The following is a 15,281-nucleotide window of genomic DNA, read 5'->3' on the forward strand; positions in this document are numbered from 1 at the left end:
ACAGTATTCATATTTGGCATTTAGCCAATCCAATTATCAGCATATGATTGAATGAGCTAATGTAATCACTACAATATCCAGGCATGTAGGACATAAATGGGGCCCTAGTACAGGAAAAGTATCTGTTTAGGTTAGGGAAAGTCTCACTATCCACCATAATCCACTCTGGTACACCTGCTTTGGAGAAAACAGGTGCTCTGATAGCCCAAATATTGTCATTCTGATAGTGTGTCACCTAGACCGCTGTATTAATAGGGAAAGTATGCATGTTGGGTGTGGTATTGAAGGTCGACCACACTTTGGTCGACAGTGTCTAGGTCGACCACTATTGGTCGACAGTAACTAGGTCGACAGGTGAAAAGGTCGACATGAGTTTTTTTTATCTTTTGTGGTGTTGTTTTCGCCGTACAGTGACCGGGAACCCCAATTAGTGCACCACGTTCCCTTGCTTCGGGCAGGTTACCGTTCCCAGTCGTAGTCCACGTGGATCGTACAGTATGAAAAAGTTTTTAAAAAAGAACAAAAATGTGAAAAACTCATGTCGACCTTTTGACCTGTTGACCTAGAACATGTCAAACTAGAGACCCTGTCGACCTAGAAACCCTTTCGACCTAGTTACTGTCGACCAATAGTGGTCGACCTAGACACTGTCGACCTAAGTCTTGTCGACCTAGAGACCGGATACCATGCATTATATGAGTGTTGTAAGGATCAAAACTTACTAGCATACAATATTAACAATATTTTGTGTTATCATGGACATAGGAAATATATCAATTAATTTTAAATGTAGAAACTGGGCTGATTTGTTTGTATTCCTTCCCTGAAATCTGGGAAAAAAGATGTATACATAAATATTAAAGTTTTTTCCCTTTCGGTGGTGGCAGCAATTCACTTGTTTTTCCTTATCTTTCATTTTGAGTAATAACATATACTGTCACATACATTCTAAACTAAAGGTTCTAATGAGGTTTTGATCATTTTGTCTCACACAACTTTTTATAGCCAGAAGCTAATTCAGCCAAGACATGTGCTAATAAAAGTATTCCAGACATCCCGAAAGACACAAGGAAGGAAAAGATAGAACAGAGGCGCCTGCTTGAAGACACTCACACTGCGGCCATGGAACTCAAGACACAGTTAGAGAATAATGAACGCAATTGGAAAGTGGAAAAGATAGAATTATTGGAAAGATTTGACAGTGAAAGAAAAGAGTGGGAATGCCAATGGAAAACCATGCAGAAAAAGATAGAAGAGGTATATTTAGATTCGACTGGTCCTACTGTCATATTTATGCAACTACTAAAAATTATTAAAGTTACATGGAAAAATAAAATGCTATGGCAAATAAAAAATGTTAGCAAGGAGCTAGGGTGGGGGCTAAGCTTAGAGAATTGTGACAGGGTTCTACATGTGCCAGAGGAATATGTTGCCACAGCAGACCAATGTGAGAGGTGACTGTTTAGTAAACAGTCTGGATATTTTGTACTTTTCTTAAAGAAACTCAATTTAAAGAACATCATCTATTCAATTATATCAACATCATACTATTTATTATGTATTTATTGTTTTTGCATCTGTCCATTGAGGTTAGAGGAAATGTCTTAAGGCCCGTACATACTGGCCAATATATCGTCCGTTCTCTTGAACGGCCGATATATCGCGGGTCCATCGGCCAGTGTGTACGGCCGATACGTCTGTGAACTCCGTCGTTCACAGACGTATCGCGTCGGCCCCGCAGCACAGCCGACAGCCAATATATCTTGCGATATATTGGCGTGTCGCTGTTTGTGTACGGCGGTCGGCCGACCGCCCGTACACATGCTGTGGCGGTCGGCGGTGATTGACAGCTGAACTGGGCGGGCGTGTGTACACGCCCGCCCAGTTCATGACGTCAGTCCCTGACGGATCGAGCAGTGTGTATGCTCAACACACTGCCTGATCTGTCCATAGATATATCTGCAGATGCAGGTCTGTGTTCCTTTTACAAAACGATAGATAGATAGATAGATAGATAGATAGATAGATAGATAGATAGATAGATAGATAGACAGTATATGTGTGTGTGGGTGGGTGTGTTTCTGTGTGTATATTAATGCAAACTCATGCATTCTTATCTGATTAGGTATATAAATCTGTGGGTCTTGAGAGTCACAAAATAAACTCTAGTCATATTTGTTATTTTTGTGCAGCTGTATCAGGAAGTGAAACTGAGAAGGGAGAAAACCCTGAATGGAGATGATGATCGCACCCAGGAAAAAATGCTGCAATTTGCGTTGCCTTTTTCACAGCCTGAAGCTATGGAAACGCCAAATATAGAAAGACAAAGTCACCAAAATCATATGGTCAACACCAAGATGGAGAAAAGTAATAGAATATTGCTGAATGATTGTCTTCATATAAATAAGGAGAGAACAGCTGAGCTGAAATTGTCCCATCAAAAGCATGATGTTCGCAGTATTGAATCAGAAAAGGGGATTAGCCAAAGAATGTCCAAAACTGAAAATGATACCTTGAATGATGTGAGTACTGGTTTCATTGACAAGTTGGATATGGTTGTATACTGTATTATAACAGTCAGTAACTGCAGTTTACATTTGTCATTCACATCAGGCATTAAAAGAGATTGCCAGAGTCAGTGAGGAACTATGTAAATACCAGGAAGAAATCCGAACAAGAACCAGCTCCAAAAAGTATGTATTGCGGTGTGATCTGACCAGCGGGTCTAATTTAGCTTTGCAGCAGATTATGCAGAATAAGTGATTTATGGTTACAACATAATGTTAGATGTGATGGAACCATAAATCACTTATTCTATATTTTATGGAACTATTTGTGTCAGTAGGATGTAGTTAATATCCTGGCACTCAGTATCCTGAAGGTTAGAATGCCAGTAGCTGCATCCCAATGGTCAGAATCTTGACGGTAAGTACAGAGATAATGGTTATTATAATTAGGGTTAGGACAAGGGGGAAGGGGGCATGGCTTAGGTAGGGATAGGCAGGAGGGGGCTTGTTTGGTTAGGGTTAGGCTGCAGGAGAGGTGGGTCAGGGTTAGGCTGTGGGTGATGTGGATTAGGGTTAAAGTGCTTACCAAAATCCATTATGACTTTTAACATTGGAATGAAACACTTGGTTTTATGACAGTCAGGATCCTATGCGCCAAGATATCAATGTCAAACCGTGTCAGTTTATTCTTGTATTTACTGTATTGATTTTCTTCTTTTCTGGTTAGAACAGAAAAACACATTTTGTAGGCCAACTCATAATAATATTATGTGTTTGAACAGAATATCTTATTACAAACAACATATTAAACCTCAGTTATTAATAATTCACTTGTTATATAATATCCAGTTAAAAACCTTGAGCATGGTCAATGTAGCTGTCTGATATTGCAAAAAAATTTCAAATGACTTTGTTCATCTCTAAATACACGGAAGACACTCACTCATTCCTTACCTCCAGTGTTTCAGTCAGGGATGATTTTCTTCAGGTCTTACAATGAAGTATATATTGAAGTACCAGAACAAGTATGCAGGTGGTCGATTAGCGTTGTGTGCCTGAGTACTAATTTTCAGACCCTGCCACATTAAATATGTTCCCCTGCACACTGCTGTATATTGCGCCAACATAACAGTAGTATTGCAAGCTGCTTCTGGGTGTTCTGTTAGATGCTTTTTTGCCACTTTCAGGGCAGAATGAGGGGCATGCAGTGACATACTGTATATTAGGTCAGTCATACTTGAAAATGTTATGAGGATGTGAGTAGGGAGATCCCAATAATGTGATACCTTGCTTTGGAATGAAGTGGTTCTCAGCCACACAGGGGCAAAGGAAGGGTAGCCAGCACGCTGATAGAATTCCAGAGGTTCTGGAAAGGGCATATTGGTGCACCAGATAAGAGCTATGGCAGAGATGTAATTTCATCCAGAGGTGTGCAGTAGCTGTTAAAGTACTGGCCAATGCTTGGTCCATTGTTTTAGTCTTTGCTTTGTATATTGTGTTCTGTACTGCTGGGTATATGTGGTTACTGCTTGTGTATTGTATGCTCTAGGTATGAATGGATAATTATCTAAGAAGCTACACAAAGAGGCACAGACAATATTTTGCATAACCACAATTGCTGGCAATATTTAACAAAACCAGATTTTGTTCATAAGTGAAATGTTCTCTTATGTTATGAGAACAACTTAAAGGGAACATGGATGCAGCTGACTTATCATGATTATTTAGTAGTATATTATCATGAGTATTATTAAAATGATGTCTCTTTCTCAAGCCAATTTATCAAAATAAAACTACAGATGGGATGTGGTTAATTTACCGGCTGTCAGGATCCCGGTGGTCAGGATACTGACACCAGAATCCCGCCAGCCGGTGAAATGCCGGCAGTCGGAATCCTGACCCAAGCCTGGTATGTCCAGTCGGATGGTGGTCCACGCCACCACCCGAGGGGTAATTTAATTGTGTGGCGAGTGAAGCTCACCACTGGCTCTGAAGCGTGGCGAGCGCAGCGAGCCCGCATGGGGACTTGCGCTTGCTGATGGGATACCAGCTGTTGGGATTCCCACGTTGGTCTCCTGACCGCTGTAATCCTGACTGCTGGGATCCCATACCGAACCCCTACAGATGAATGTCATGATGAAGTGTCTGTTAGACAATCTATTGCTTGTATTGTCACCTCTTTTTGCACTGTAAACCCTCGCACACACTGAGTGACATTACCCTAATAAGCGACTAGCGCTACATTGCTGAACACTATTGCTATGGTATAGCGCATACACACTGAACGATATCATGCAGTGACGTCAACCCCCGCATTCCCCGAACATGCAGCTCAATGATGTAGTCAAAGTTGAGCTGCATGTTCGATAGACCATAGATGAACGCGAATGACTCGCGGATGCGCACATCATTCATCGTTCAGGCATACTCACTAGACGACATGAACCATAGATCTTTGAAAAAAGGCCGTTATCATTCATATCGCCCAGTGTTATCGCCCAGTGTGTAGGGTGCCTAACTCTACAGTGTTACTACAGAGTGGGTTGTAACTTTAAACAGTTCAGAAGGTCACATGTGTCAAATTGAAATTTATGTTGTCATGGTTAATTCTTTATTTCTCTGACGTCCTAGTGGATGCTGGGAACTCCGTAAGGACCATGGGGAATAGCGGCTCCGCAGGAGACTGGGCACAAAAGTAAAAGCTTTAGGACTAGCTGGTGTGCACTGGCTCCTCCCCCTATGACCCTCCTCCAAGCCTCAGTTAGATTTTTGTGCCCGGCCGAGAAGGGTGCATGCTAGGTAGCTCTCCTGAGCTGCTTAGAGTAAAAGTTTAAATAGGTTTTTTATTTTCAGTGAGACCTGCTGGCAACAGGCTCACTGCATCGTGGGACTAAGGGGAGAAGAAGCGAACTCACCTGCATGCAGAGTGGATTGGGCTTCTTGGCTACTGGACATTAGCTCCAGAGGGACGATCACAGGCTCAGCTTGGATGGGTCCCGGAGCCGCGCCGCCGGCCCCCTTACAGAGCCAGAAGAGCGAAGAGGTCCGGAAAAATCGGCGGCAGAAGACGTTCCTGTCTTCAATAAGGTAGCGCACAGCACTGCAGCTGTGCGCCATTGCTCTCAGCACACCACACTCCGGTCACTGAGGGTGCAGGGCGCTGGGGGGGAGCGCCCTGAGACGCAATAAAACACGTTTTAAACCTTATATGGCTAAAGAAATGCATCACATATAGCTCCTGGGCTATATGGATGCATTTAACCCCTGCCAGTTTTCCTAAAAAAAGCGGGAGAAAAGGCCGCCGAAAAGGGGGCGGAGCCTATCTCCTCAGCACACAAGCGCCATTTTCCCTCACAGCTCCGCTGGAAGGACGGCTCCCTGACTCTCCCCTGCAGTCCTGCTACAGAATCAGGGTAAAACAAGAGAGGGGGGGCACTAATTGGCAGATAATACAAATACAGCAGCTATAGAAGGGAGAAACACTTATATAAGGTTATCCCTGTATATATATATAGCGCTCTGGTGTGTGCTGGCAAACTCTCCCTCTGTCTCCCCAAAGGGCTCGTGGGGTCCTGTCCTCTATCAGAGCATTCCCTGTGTGTGTGCTGTGTGTCGGTACGATTGTGTCGACATGTATGAGGAGGAAAATGATGTGGAGGCGGAGCAATTGCCTGTAATAGTGATGTCACCCCCTAGGGAGTCGACACCTGACTGGATGGTCGTATGGAAGGAATTACGTGACAGTGTCAGCACTTTGCAAAAAACTGTTGACGACATGAGACAGCCGGCAAATCAGTTAGTGCCTGTCCAGGCGTCTCAAACACCGTCAGGGGCTCTAAAGCGCCCGTTACCTCAGATGGTCGACACAGACCCAGACACGGATACTGACTCCAGCGTCGACGGTGACGAGACAAACGTAATGTCCAGTAGGGCCACACGTTACATGATCACGGCAATGAAGGAGGCTTTGAACATTTCTGATACTACAAGTACCACAAAAAGGGGTATTATGTGGGGTGTGAAAAAACTACCCATAGTTTTTCCTGAATCAGATGAATTAAATGAGGTGTGTGACAAAGCGTGGGTTTCCCCCGATAAAAAACTGCTGATTTCTAATAAATTATTGGCATTATACCCTTTCCCGCCAGAGGTTAGGGCGCGTTGGGAAACACCCCCTAGGGTAGATAAGGCGCTCACACGCTTATCAAAACAAGTGGCGTTGCCGTCTCCTGATACGGCCGCCCTCAAGGAACCAGCTGATAGAAAGCTGGAAAATATCCTAAAGGGTATATACACACATACTGGTGTTATACTACAACCAGCAATCGCCTCAGCCTGGATGTGCAGCGCTGGAGTGGCTTGGTCGGATTCCCTGACTGAAAATATTGATACCCTGGATAGGGACAGTATATTATTGACTATAGAGCATTTAAAGGATGCATTACTATATATGCGAGATGCACAGAGGGATATTTGCACCCTGGCATCAAGAGTAATTGCGCTGTCCATTTCTGCCAGAAGAAGTTTATGGACACGACAGTGGTCAGGTGATGCGGATTCCAAACGGCATATGGAAGTATTGCCGTATAAAGGGGAGGAGTTATTTGGGGTCGGTCTATCGGACCTGGTGGCCACGGCGACGGCTGGGAAATCCACCTTTTTACCCCAGGTCACCTCTCAGCAGAAAAAGACACCGTCTTTTCAAACTCAGTCCTTTCGTCCCCATAAGGGCAAGCGGGCAAAAGGCCACTCATTACTGCCCCGGGGCAGAGGAAGGGGAAAAATACTGCAGCAGACAGCCTCTTCCCAGGATCAGAAGCCCTCCCCCGCTTCTGCCAAGTCTTCAGCATGACGCTGGGGCTTTACAAGCGGACTCAGGCACGGTGGGGGCCCGTCTCAAAAATTTCAACGCGCAGTGGGCTCACTCGCAAGTGGACCCCTGGATCCTGCAGGTAGTATCACAGGGGTACAAATTGGAATTCGAGACGTCTCCCCCTCGCCGGTTCCTGAAGTCTGCTCTACCAACGTCTCCCTCCGACAAGGAGGCAGTATTGGAAGCTATTCACAAGCTGTATTCCCAGCAGGTGATAATCAAGGTACCCCTCCTACAACAGGGAAAGGGGTATTACTCCACGCTGTTTGTGGTACTGAAGCCGGACGGCTCGGTGAGACCGATTTTAAATCTGAAATCATTGAACATTTACATAAAAAGGTTCAAATTCAAGATGGAGTCACTCAGAGCAGTGATAGCGAACCTGGAACCCTTCTCACCAAGGGTACCTCAGGTACAAAACTGTCATTATCAGTTTCAGACGCTGCCGTTTGGATTGTCCACGGCACCACGGGTCTTTACCAAGGTAATGGCCGAAATGATGATTCTTCTTCGAAGAAAAGGCGTCTTAATTATCCCTTACTTGGACGATCTCCTGATAAGGGCAAGGTCCAGGGAACAGTTAGAGGTCGGAGTAGCACTATCTCAGGTAGTGCTACGTCAGCACGGGTGGATTCTAAATATTCCAAAATCGCAGCTGATTCCAACAACACGTCTACTGTTCCTAGGGATGATTCTGGACACAGTCCAGAAAAAGGTGTTTCTCCCGGAGGAGAAGGCCAGGGAGTTATCCGAGCTAGTCAGGAACCTCCTGAAACCAGGACAAGTGTCAGTGCATCAATGCACAAGGGTCCTGGGAAAGATGGTGGCTTCTTACGAAGCGATTCCATTCGGAAGATTCCATGCAAGAACTTTTCAGTGGGATCTGCTGGACAAATGGTCCGGATCGCATCTTCAGATGCATCAGCGGATAACCCTATCTCCAAGGACAAGGGTGTCTCTCCTGTGGTGGTTGCAGAGTGCTCATCTTCTAGAGGGCCGCAGATTCGGCATTCAGGACTGGATTCTGGTGACCACGGATGCCAGCCTGAGAGGCTGGGGAGCAGTCACACAGGGAAGAAATTTCCAGGGCTTGTGGTCAAGCATGGAAACGTCTCTTCACATAAATATCCTGGAACTAAGGGCAATTTACAATGCCCTAAGTCAAGCAAGGCCTCTGCTTCAGGGTCAGTCGGTATTGATCCAATCGGACAACATCACGGCAGTCGCCCACGTAAACAGACAGGGCGGCACAAGAAGCAGGAGGGCAATGGCAGAAGCTGCAAGAATTCTTCGCTGGGCGGAAAATTATGTGACAGCACTGTCAGCGGTGTTCATTCCGGGAGTGGACAACTGGGAAGCAGACTTCCTCAGCAGACACGACCTCCACCCGGGGGAGTGGGGACTTCACCCAGAAGTCTTCCACGTGATTGTAAACCGTTGGGAAAAACCAAAGGTGGACATGATGGCGTCTCGCCTCAACAAGAAACTAGACAGATATTGCACCAGGTCAAGGGACCCTCAGGCGATAGCGGTGGACGCTCTGGTAACACCGTGGGTGTACCAGTCAGTGTATGTGTTCCCTCCTCTGCCTCTCATACCCAAAGTATTGAGAATCATAAGAAGGAGAGGAGTAAGAACTATACTCGTGGCTCCGGATTGGCCAAGGAGGACTTGGTACCCGGAACTTCAAGAGATGCTCACGGAGGACCCGTGGCCTCTACCTCTAAGAAAGGACCTGCTCCAGCAGGGACCTTGTCTGTTCCAAGACTTACCGCGGCTGCGCTTGACGGCATGGAGGTTGAACGCCGGATCCTGAAGGAAAAAGGCATTCCAGATGAAGTCATCCCTACCCTGATCAAGGCCAGGAAGGATGTAACCGCGAAACATTATCACCGCATTTGGCGAAAATATGTTGCGTGGTGTGAGGCCAAGAAGGCCCCTACAGAGGAATTTCAACTGGGTCGTTTCCTGCATTTCCTGCAAACAGGACTATCTATGGGCCTAAAATTAGGATCCATTAAGGTTCAAATTTCGGCCCTGTCAATATTCTTCCAAAAAGAACTGGCTTCAGTGCCTGAAGTTCAGACGTTTGTCAAAGGGGTACTGCATATACAGCCTCCTTTTGTGCCTCCAGTGGCACCTTGGGATCTCAATGTAGTGTTGAGTCTCCTAAAGTCACATTGGTTTGAACCACTCACCACTGTGGAATTAAAATATCTCACATGGAAAGTGGTCATGCTGTTAGCCCTGGCTTCAGCCAGGCGTGTCTCAGAATTGGCGGCTTTATCATATAAAAGCCCTTACCTAATTTTTCATTCAGACAGGGCAGAACTGAGGACTCGCCCTCAATTTCTCCCTAAGGTGGTTCAGCGTTTCACATGAACCAGCCTATTGTGGTGCCTGCGGCTACTAGGGACTTGGAGGACTCCAAGTTGCTGGACGTAGTCAGGGCCCTGAAAATATATGTTTCCAGGACGGCTGGAGTCAGAAAATCTGACTCGCTGTTTATCCTGTATGCACCCAACAAGCTGGGTGCTCCTGCTTCTAAGCAGACGATTGCTCGTTGGATTTGTAGTACGATTCAGCTTGCACATTCTGTGGCAGGCCTGCCACAGCCAAAATCTGTAAAAGCCCATTCCACAAGGAAGGTGGGCTCATCTTGGGCGGCTGCCCGAGGGGTCTCGGCTTTACAACTTTGCCGAGCAGTTACTTGGTCAGGGGCAAACACGTTTGCTAAATTTTACAAATTCGATACCCTGGCTGAGGAGGACCTGGAGTTCTCTCATTCGGTGCTGCAGAGTCATCCGCACTCTCCCGCCCGTTTGGGAGCTTTGGTATAATCCCCATGGTCCTTACGGAGTTCCCAGCATCCACTAGGACGTCAGAGAAAATAAGAATTTACTTACCGATAATTCTATTTCTCATAGTCCGTAGTGGATGCTGGGCGCCCATCCCAAGTGCGGATTGTCTGCAATACTTGTACATAGTTATTGTTACAAAAATCGGGTTATTATTGTTGTGAGCCATCTTTTCAGAGGCTCCTCTGTTATCATGCTGTTAACTGGGTTCAGATCACAGGTTGTACAGTGTGATTGGTGTGGCTGGTATGAGTCTTACCCGGGATTCAAAATCCTTCCTTATTGTGTACGCTCGTCCGGGCACAGTATCCTAACTGAGGCTTGGAGGAGGGTCATAGGGGGAGGAGCCAGTGCACACCAGCTAGTCCTAAAGCTTTTACTTTTGTGCCCAGTCTCCTGCGGAGCCGCTATTCCCCATGGTCCTTACGGAGTTCCCAGCATCCACTACGGACTATGAGAAATAGAATTATCGGTAAGTAAATTCTTATTTTAACATACAGATAACAGGTTTCTTCAACAGGAAAGAATGCCCGGTCCTTCCAGAACACTGAACTACTCGATGCAGTTCAGTCCATCCACTTATTCTTAGCAATGCTGCTCATACTAACAAATATCAGCAGAAATATCACTATCAGCTACCTACGGGGGCCCTGTCTGTTTGGGCGTAACATGCACAATATGCATGGGTGCCCAGACACAAATGAATCCTGACAATTCATTGGGCGTCTAAGCAGTCCCGTTTAGACGAGAAAAGTAGACACCCAAATGTTTTCATTCAGTATTTTAAGCGCCAGTATCACTCCTTTATATGTTTATATGTTTTTTTAAAAGGTTAAATGTACATATATGTTCAATTATATTGTGAAGGACAAGATTCACTTCTGTTTGTCCAAATAGTTTATGATTGGAAGCCATAAGCACTGGTATAGACAATAAGTAATTTTTACTGGTCCTGGACTATCTGCCAAGGCACCCCAGGGTGTGGCACACAGTTTGGGAACCACTGTTATATACTAACATAAATAAAGCCACATTTTCACATCCTCTTGCTACACTCCATATTTCCAATCATGAGTCCTACTTAGAATGTAATGTAACCATATAAGGTTATTTCCAGACTGGCATTAAAAAATGGTGCTTTCACTAGAGTTTTTAACACCATTGAAAGCATTTAAACAAGCAGGGCCGAAACTAGGATTTTCGTCACCCGGGGCAAGGCAGTAATTTGATTTCTGTGACATCAGTGACTGCACCTGTTAACAAGCAAAAGCCAGTGTCCTCTCAATGGTGTGTAGACGGCAGCTTGTTATCGATTGGTGCTGGCCAGGCAGCCAGGATCATAGCCTGCTGAAAAACACAGCACCAACAGCTCGCTTCTATAGCTTGCAATGTGCACCGCACGCTAGTCACAGCACTGCATGGCAAAGAAGAGAGTTTAAGACAGTAGCTGGCACAGGAGAGATCCCAGGTACAGCGTAAGAGCCAGACAGGTGGGTCAGAGTCACAGCCCAGGGAACCGTCTGCTGTCTCACTGGAGCAGCACAGCACTGCCAGTAAAAAAAACCCTTCTTCTCTGTAACTCCTTGGCGCCCCCTCAAAACCTGCACCAGGGGTGCATGCTCCCTTAGCCCCCCCCCCCCCCAGTTGCGGCACTGAAACAAGTGTTGGTGTCAATGATTCCATAACCACTTCTGTTTGCACCTTCATTCAGAAGAGGCAGCTGCAAAACTGCATTTTATATGATGGCGCCTGCTCTACTTATTTACTGTATACATTATGTAGTGTAAGTGCGAGTGAGCTCCTTACCTGTGCTGTATGTCAAATTGAGAAGTGTCATTGGTGTTTTCTTTATGCCAGTGGGCAACCGCTCTTACAGGGGAGTTTTAATACAGCTATAGATTTAGAAATATGCACTGGGGCTAGTATCCACTCAGATAAAAAACAAACATTGGAATCTTTATTACTATTAAAACAACATGGTGTTTCCAAGATGTTCAGAAAATACATTCAAAAATATTTTTGGACACATCTAAATCACATTTTCCCAAGAGGCTGAACATGATGTTGCCAAATCCCTTTTCATCCTTGAGTTTTACTTGATGCAACAGGCAAGATATTGGCCTAGATGCAAAGTATGGAATAAAAAGTCCTTTGTATTTAAAAATAATTTTAGTCTCTCAAAAGTAATGTGTTTCTTTTCAGACATAGACACATTTCTGTATTTTCCTCCAGCTTGGGATTACTGTGTTAGAGACTACAATATACGTACACACTGATTTATTAATTTTTTTCTTTTGGGATTTTTTGTTTTTTGTTTTGGTACCTTAACATTATCCTTTGTCATCTTTTAGGCGGGAATATGAAATGCTAAAGTTTTAAGTTTTAGTTTTAATTCATAACAAGTAACAAATGGCTGGATGGTGAGGTAGCCCCTTTTGGTTTACATGCGAAGATCCAATTAGTGGAATGATTTACTGACTGCAAGTTGTCTAGGAGTCAGTTTGATGGTAGATACCCACTGTCGTTTGAGTTTAAACTGATTTTGAGGGGTATATTTGTGAAGCGTTGGGTTGTAAAACCTGGATCGTGTTTATGCATGATAATTAAAAGGACAATGCTTTACATGGCTAGGTCTTGCTAGCAAAAGCATTGCGCTTTCAAAAAATAATAATAAACATGATCAGAACCGCTTCATAAATTAGCTTATTAGTGTCAGAATTGTTTACATGTGTATACATTGCATATGGATGTATGTAAATGAATCTGCCAATGAAAGTCATTGCTTTAAATGATATCACAATCATTTACGTTTTGCAGGTATTTGGCTTGTGTCGTGGTGCATTTTTTGGCAGTCATGTACACGCTAAAATTAAAGGCTCTAACACTTCAAAATGCTAATTCTGATACATGTAAACCACATTACCTGTTTCACTCAATACGCATTTCAGTTGCATTATATATGTGTTTTGATGTTATTATAAGTGTGTAAAATATGCCATTACAAACAAACCTGTAATGAAACAGGAAGATAACACCACATGCAAGTCAAATTCATGATGAAACTTACAGTGTATCTCTATACTTGCTACACGCATCTTTGAGATGAATGGAAGTTTACAACTGCACTAACACAGAGTACGTCACGTGTCGCACACTGGCTTGATGGGTGTATAAAGTGTGCAATAGGCTGTCTGCACACATATTGCTCTCATGGGTCAAAGGGGCGATTTATCTGAGTTGCAAAAGGGAATGATTATCGTGTTTCGGGCCAAGGGTGGCAGTATTTCTGAAACATCGCAGTTTGTGAACTGTTCGCGTGCTGCTGTGGTGAAGGTATACCGTGACTGGATAAATGGCACCATTGCAAATACCTGATGTGGAAACTGCGGAGCACCACGTGCTATTGATGGGAGAGGTGAACGTCGGCTACAAAGGTGCGTGAGGGCTAATCGACACGCTACAGTGGAGCAGCTCACCGTCAAAATTAACCTGGGTGCTACCAGACTTGTCTAAAATGACAGTACAGTGCACCCTGCTGCGTTTGAGGCTCTGAAGCAAATGGATGATCACTGCACCTAGTTGGTCTTAATAATAATGTGGCTCGACCATGTACTGTAGATATCTCTTTCTATCCATCTAGGTGTTGGTGGTGCAAGGTGGTGTAGAGAGAATGGAGGAAGGTAGAGCTGAGGGGGAAGAGTGGATAAACATATGAAATGGGAGATGAGAAGGGTGCAGGGCTGGTCCCAGAGGAGAGGCCACACAATGTATTGTAGGGGCTGGAGCTGGGTGCAGGGTGGAGGAGGGCCCTAGAGGAGGACTGAGAAGGGCTGTGGTGAGGAAGGAGGTGGAGCAGCCGGAAAGGGGATTATCTCCATCATGACACTGCTCACTCAGTACATTGACTGGCACCTCATACCTATGCCTGAAGAACTCCCTTTTTACATTACAGACTGAGTAAAGATTCTTAGTGCATGAGTTGGGATGTAGTCATGTGACCAGCAGACGGGATACAGCCGGTCACTATACCGACGCTGGAATCCCGATCGTTGGCCAGACCGACAGTCGGCATGCCGACTAACAGGGACTATTCCCACTTGTGGGTGTCCACGACACCCACAGAGTGGAAATAGAACCTATGGCAAACGCAGCGAGCCACCGAGCTAACTGCGTCATGATCTGGCAACCAGGCCACGCGGTGGGCCACAGAGCCCACTTCGTGTAGATAATCGGGCGACCGCGCCTCGCAGTGGGCCACTGAGCCCACTGCGTGGCGATCTGGCAACCGGGATCCCAGGGTCGGTATGGTGACCTCTGGGAACCCAAACAGCGCTCTCCCGATACCAACCCCCTGAGTTGTTAGGACACAAATATTGTGTGTCAAATCATTCATACTAATGTAATAAAGCATTTTCATATGATTTAATAATTACGTTATAATTTTTGTGTTCCAAAGTCTGAAAGTCTAAACATTTTTTAAATGGTCTAGGCTTTCAGCACAAGAGGAATGACTGTGTGCAAAGTTCCTGTAGCTGTGAGCAGCGCTGTTGCCTAATTTACTACCTTATGCTAATGCAACAATCCATAGGGCTAATGCGAGCGTTAATGTATCCGCAAACAGAAAGCTGTGCAGCACATTGATTTTATGTCATCCACCACAACCGCAATCATTAGTATCTGTACTTGCACCTTGTACATGCAAGAGATCTGTCAGACAGATGCTCCCCTTCCTCAATACAGACATGTTCCTTCTGACTCACAGAGCACAGAGATGCACAAATATGCATACATTCCCAGCTGCATGCTCTGTATGCAAACACTTGTGAACAGATATTTATCTGACTCATAATCAGGCCCAATGTGAATCTGAAAGGCAATATTTATGTTCCAAAGCAGAAGATATAAGTATGGTATTCCGCCAGTGTCGGACTGGGGCATGGAGAGCCCACCGAGGAAATACAGTGATAGTGGCCATGCTTAGAGGCTTGGCTAACCAGTAGTGCAGTTTCTGGGCCCCTTGATACATATATATATAGCAAATAC

The 15,281-nt window shown here is 45.0% G+C and overlaps 1 protein-coding gene across 1 annotated transcript in view; it reads left to right on the top strand.

Annotated features, from left to right (window-relative positions):
* The window catches only part of MTCL3 (MTCL family member 3), a 107,530-nt gene that overhangs the window by 67,580 nt on the left and 24,669 nt on the right, over positions 1-15,281 (top strand). The window contains exons 3-5 of the mRNA XM_063917353.1: positions 1,006-1,257; positions 2,193-2,522; positions 2,614-2,693. Of these exons, the coding sequence (XP_063773423.1) occupies positions 1,006-1,257; positions 2,193-2,522; positions 2,614-2,693 (662 nt within the window). The remainder of the gene's footprint in view (positions 1-1,005; positions 1,258-2,192; positions 2,523-2,613; positions 2,694-15,281) is intronic.

Source organism: Pseudophryne corroboree, chromosome 4, assembly GCF_028390025.1.
Source record: "Pseudophryne corroboree isolate aPseCor3 chromosome 4, aPseCor3.hap2, whole genome shotgun sequence".
NCBI lineage: Eukaryota > Metazoa > Chordata > Amphibia > Anura > Myobatrachidae > Pseudophryne > Pseudophryne corroboree.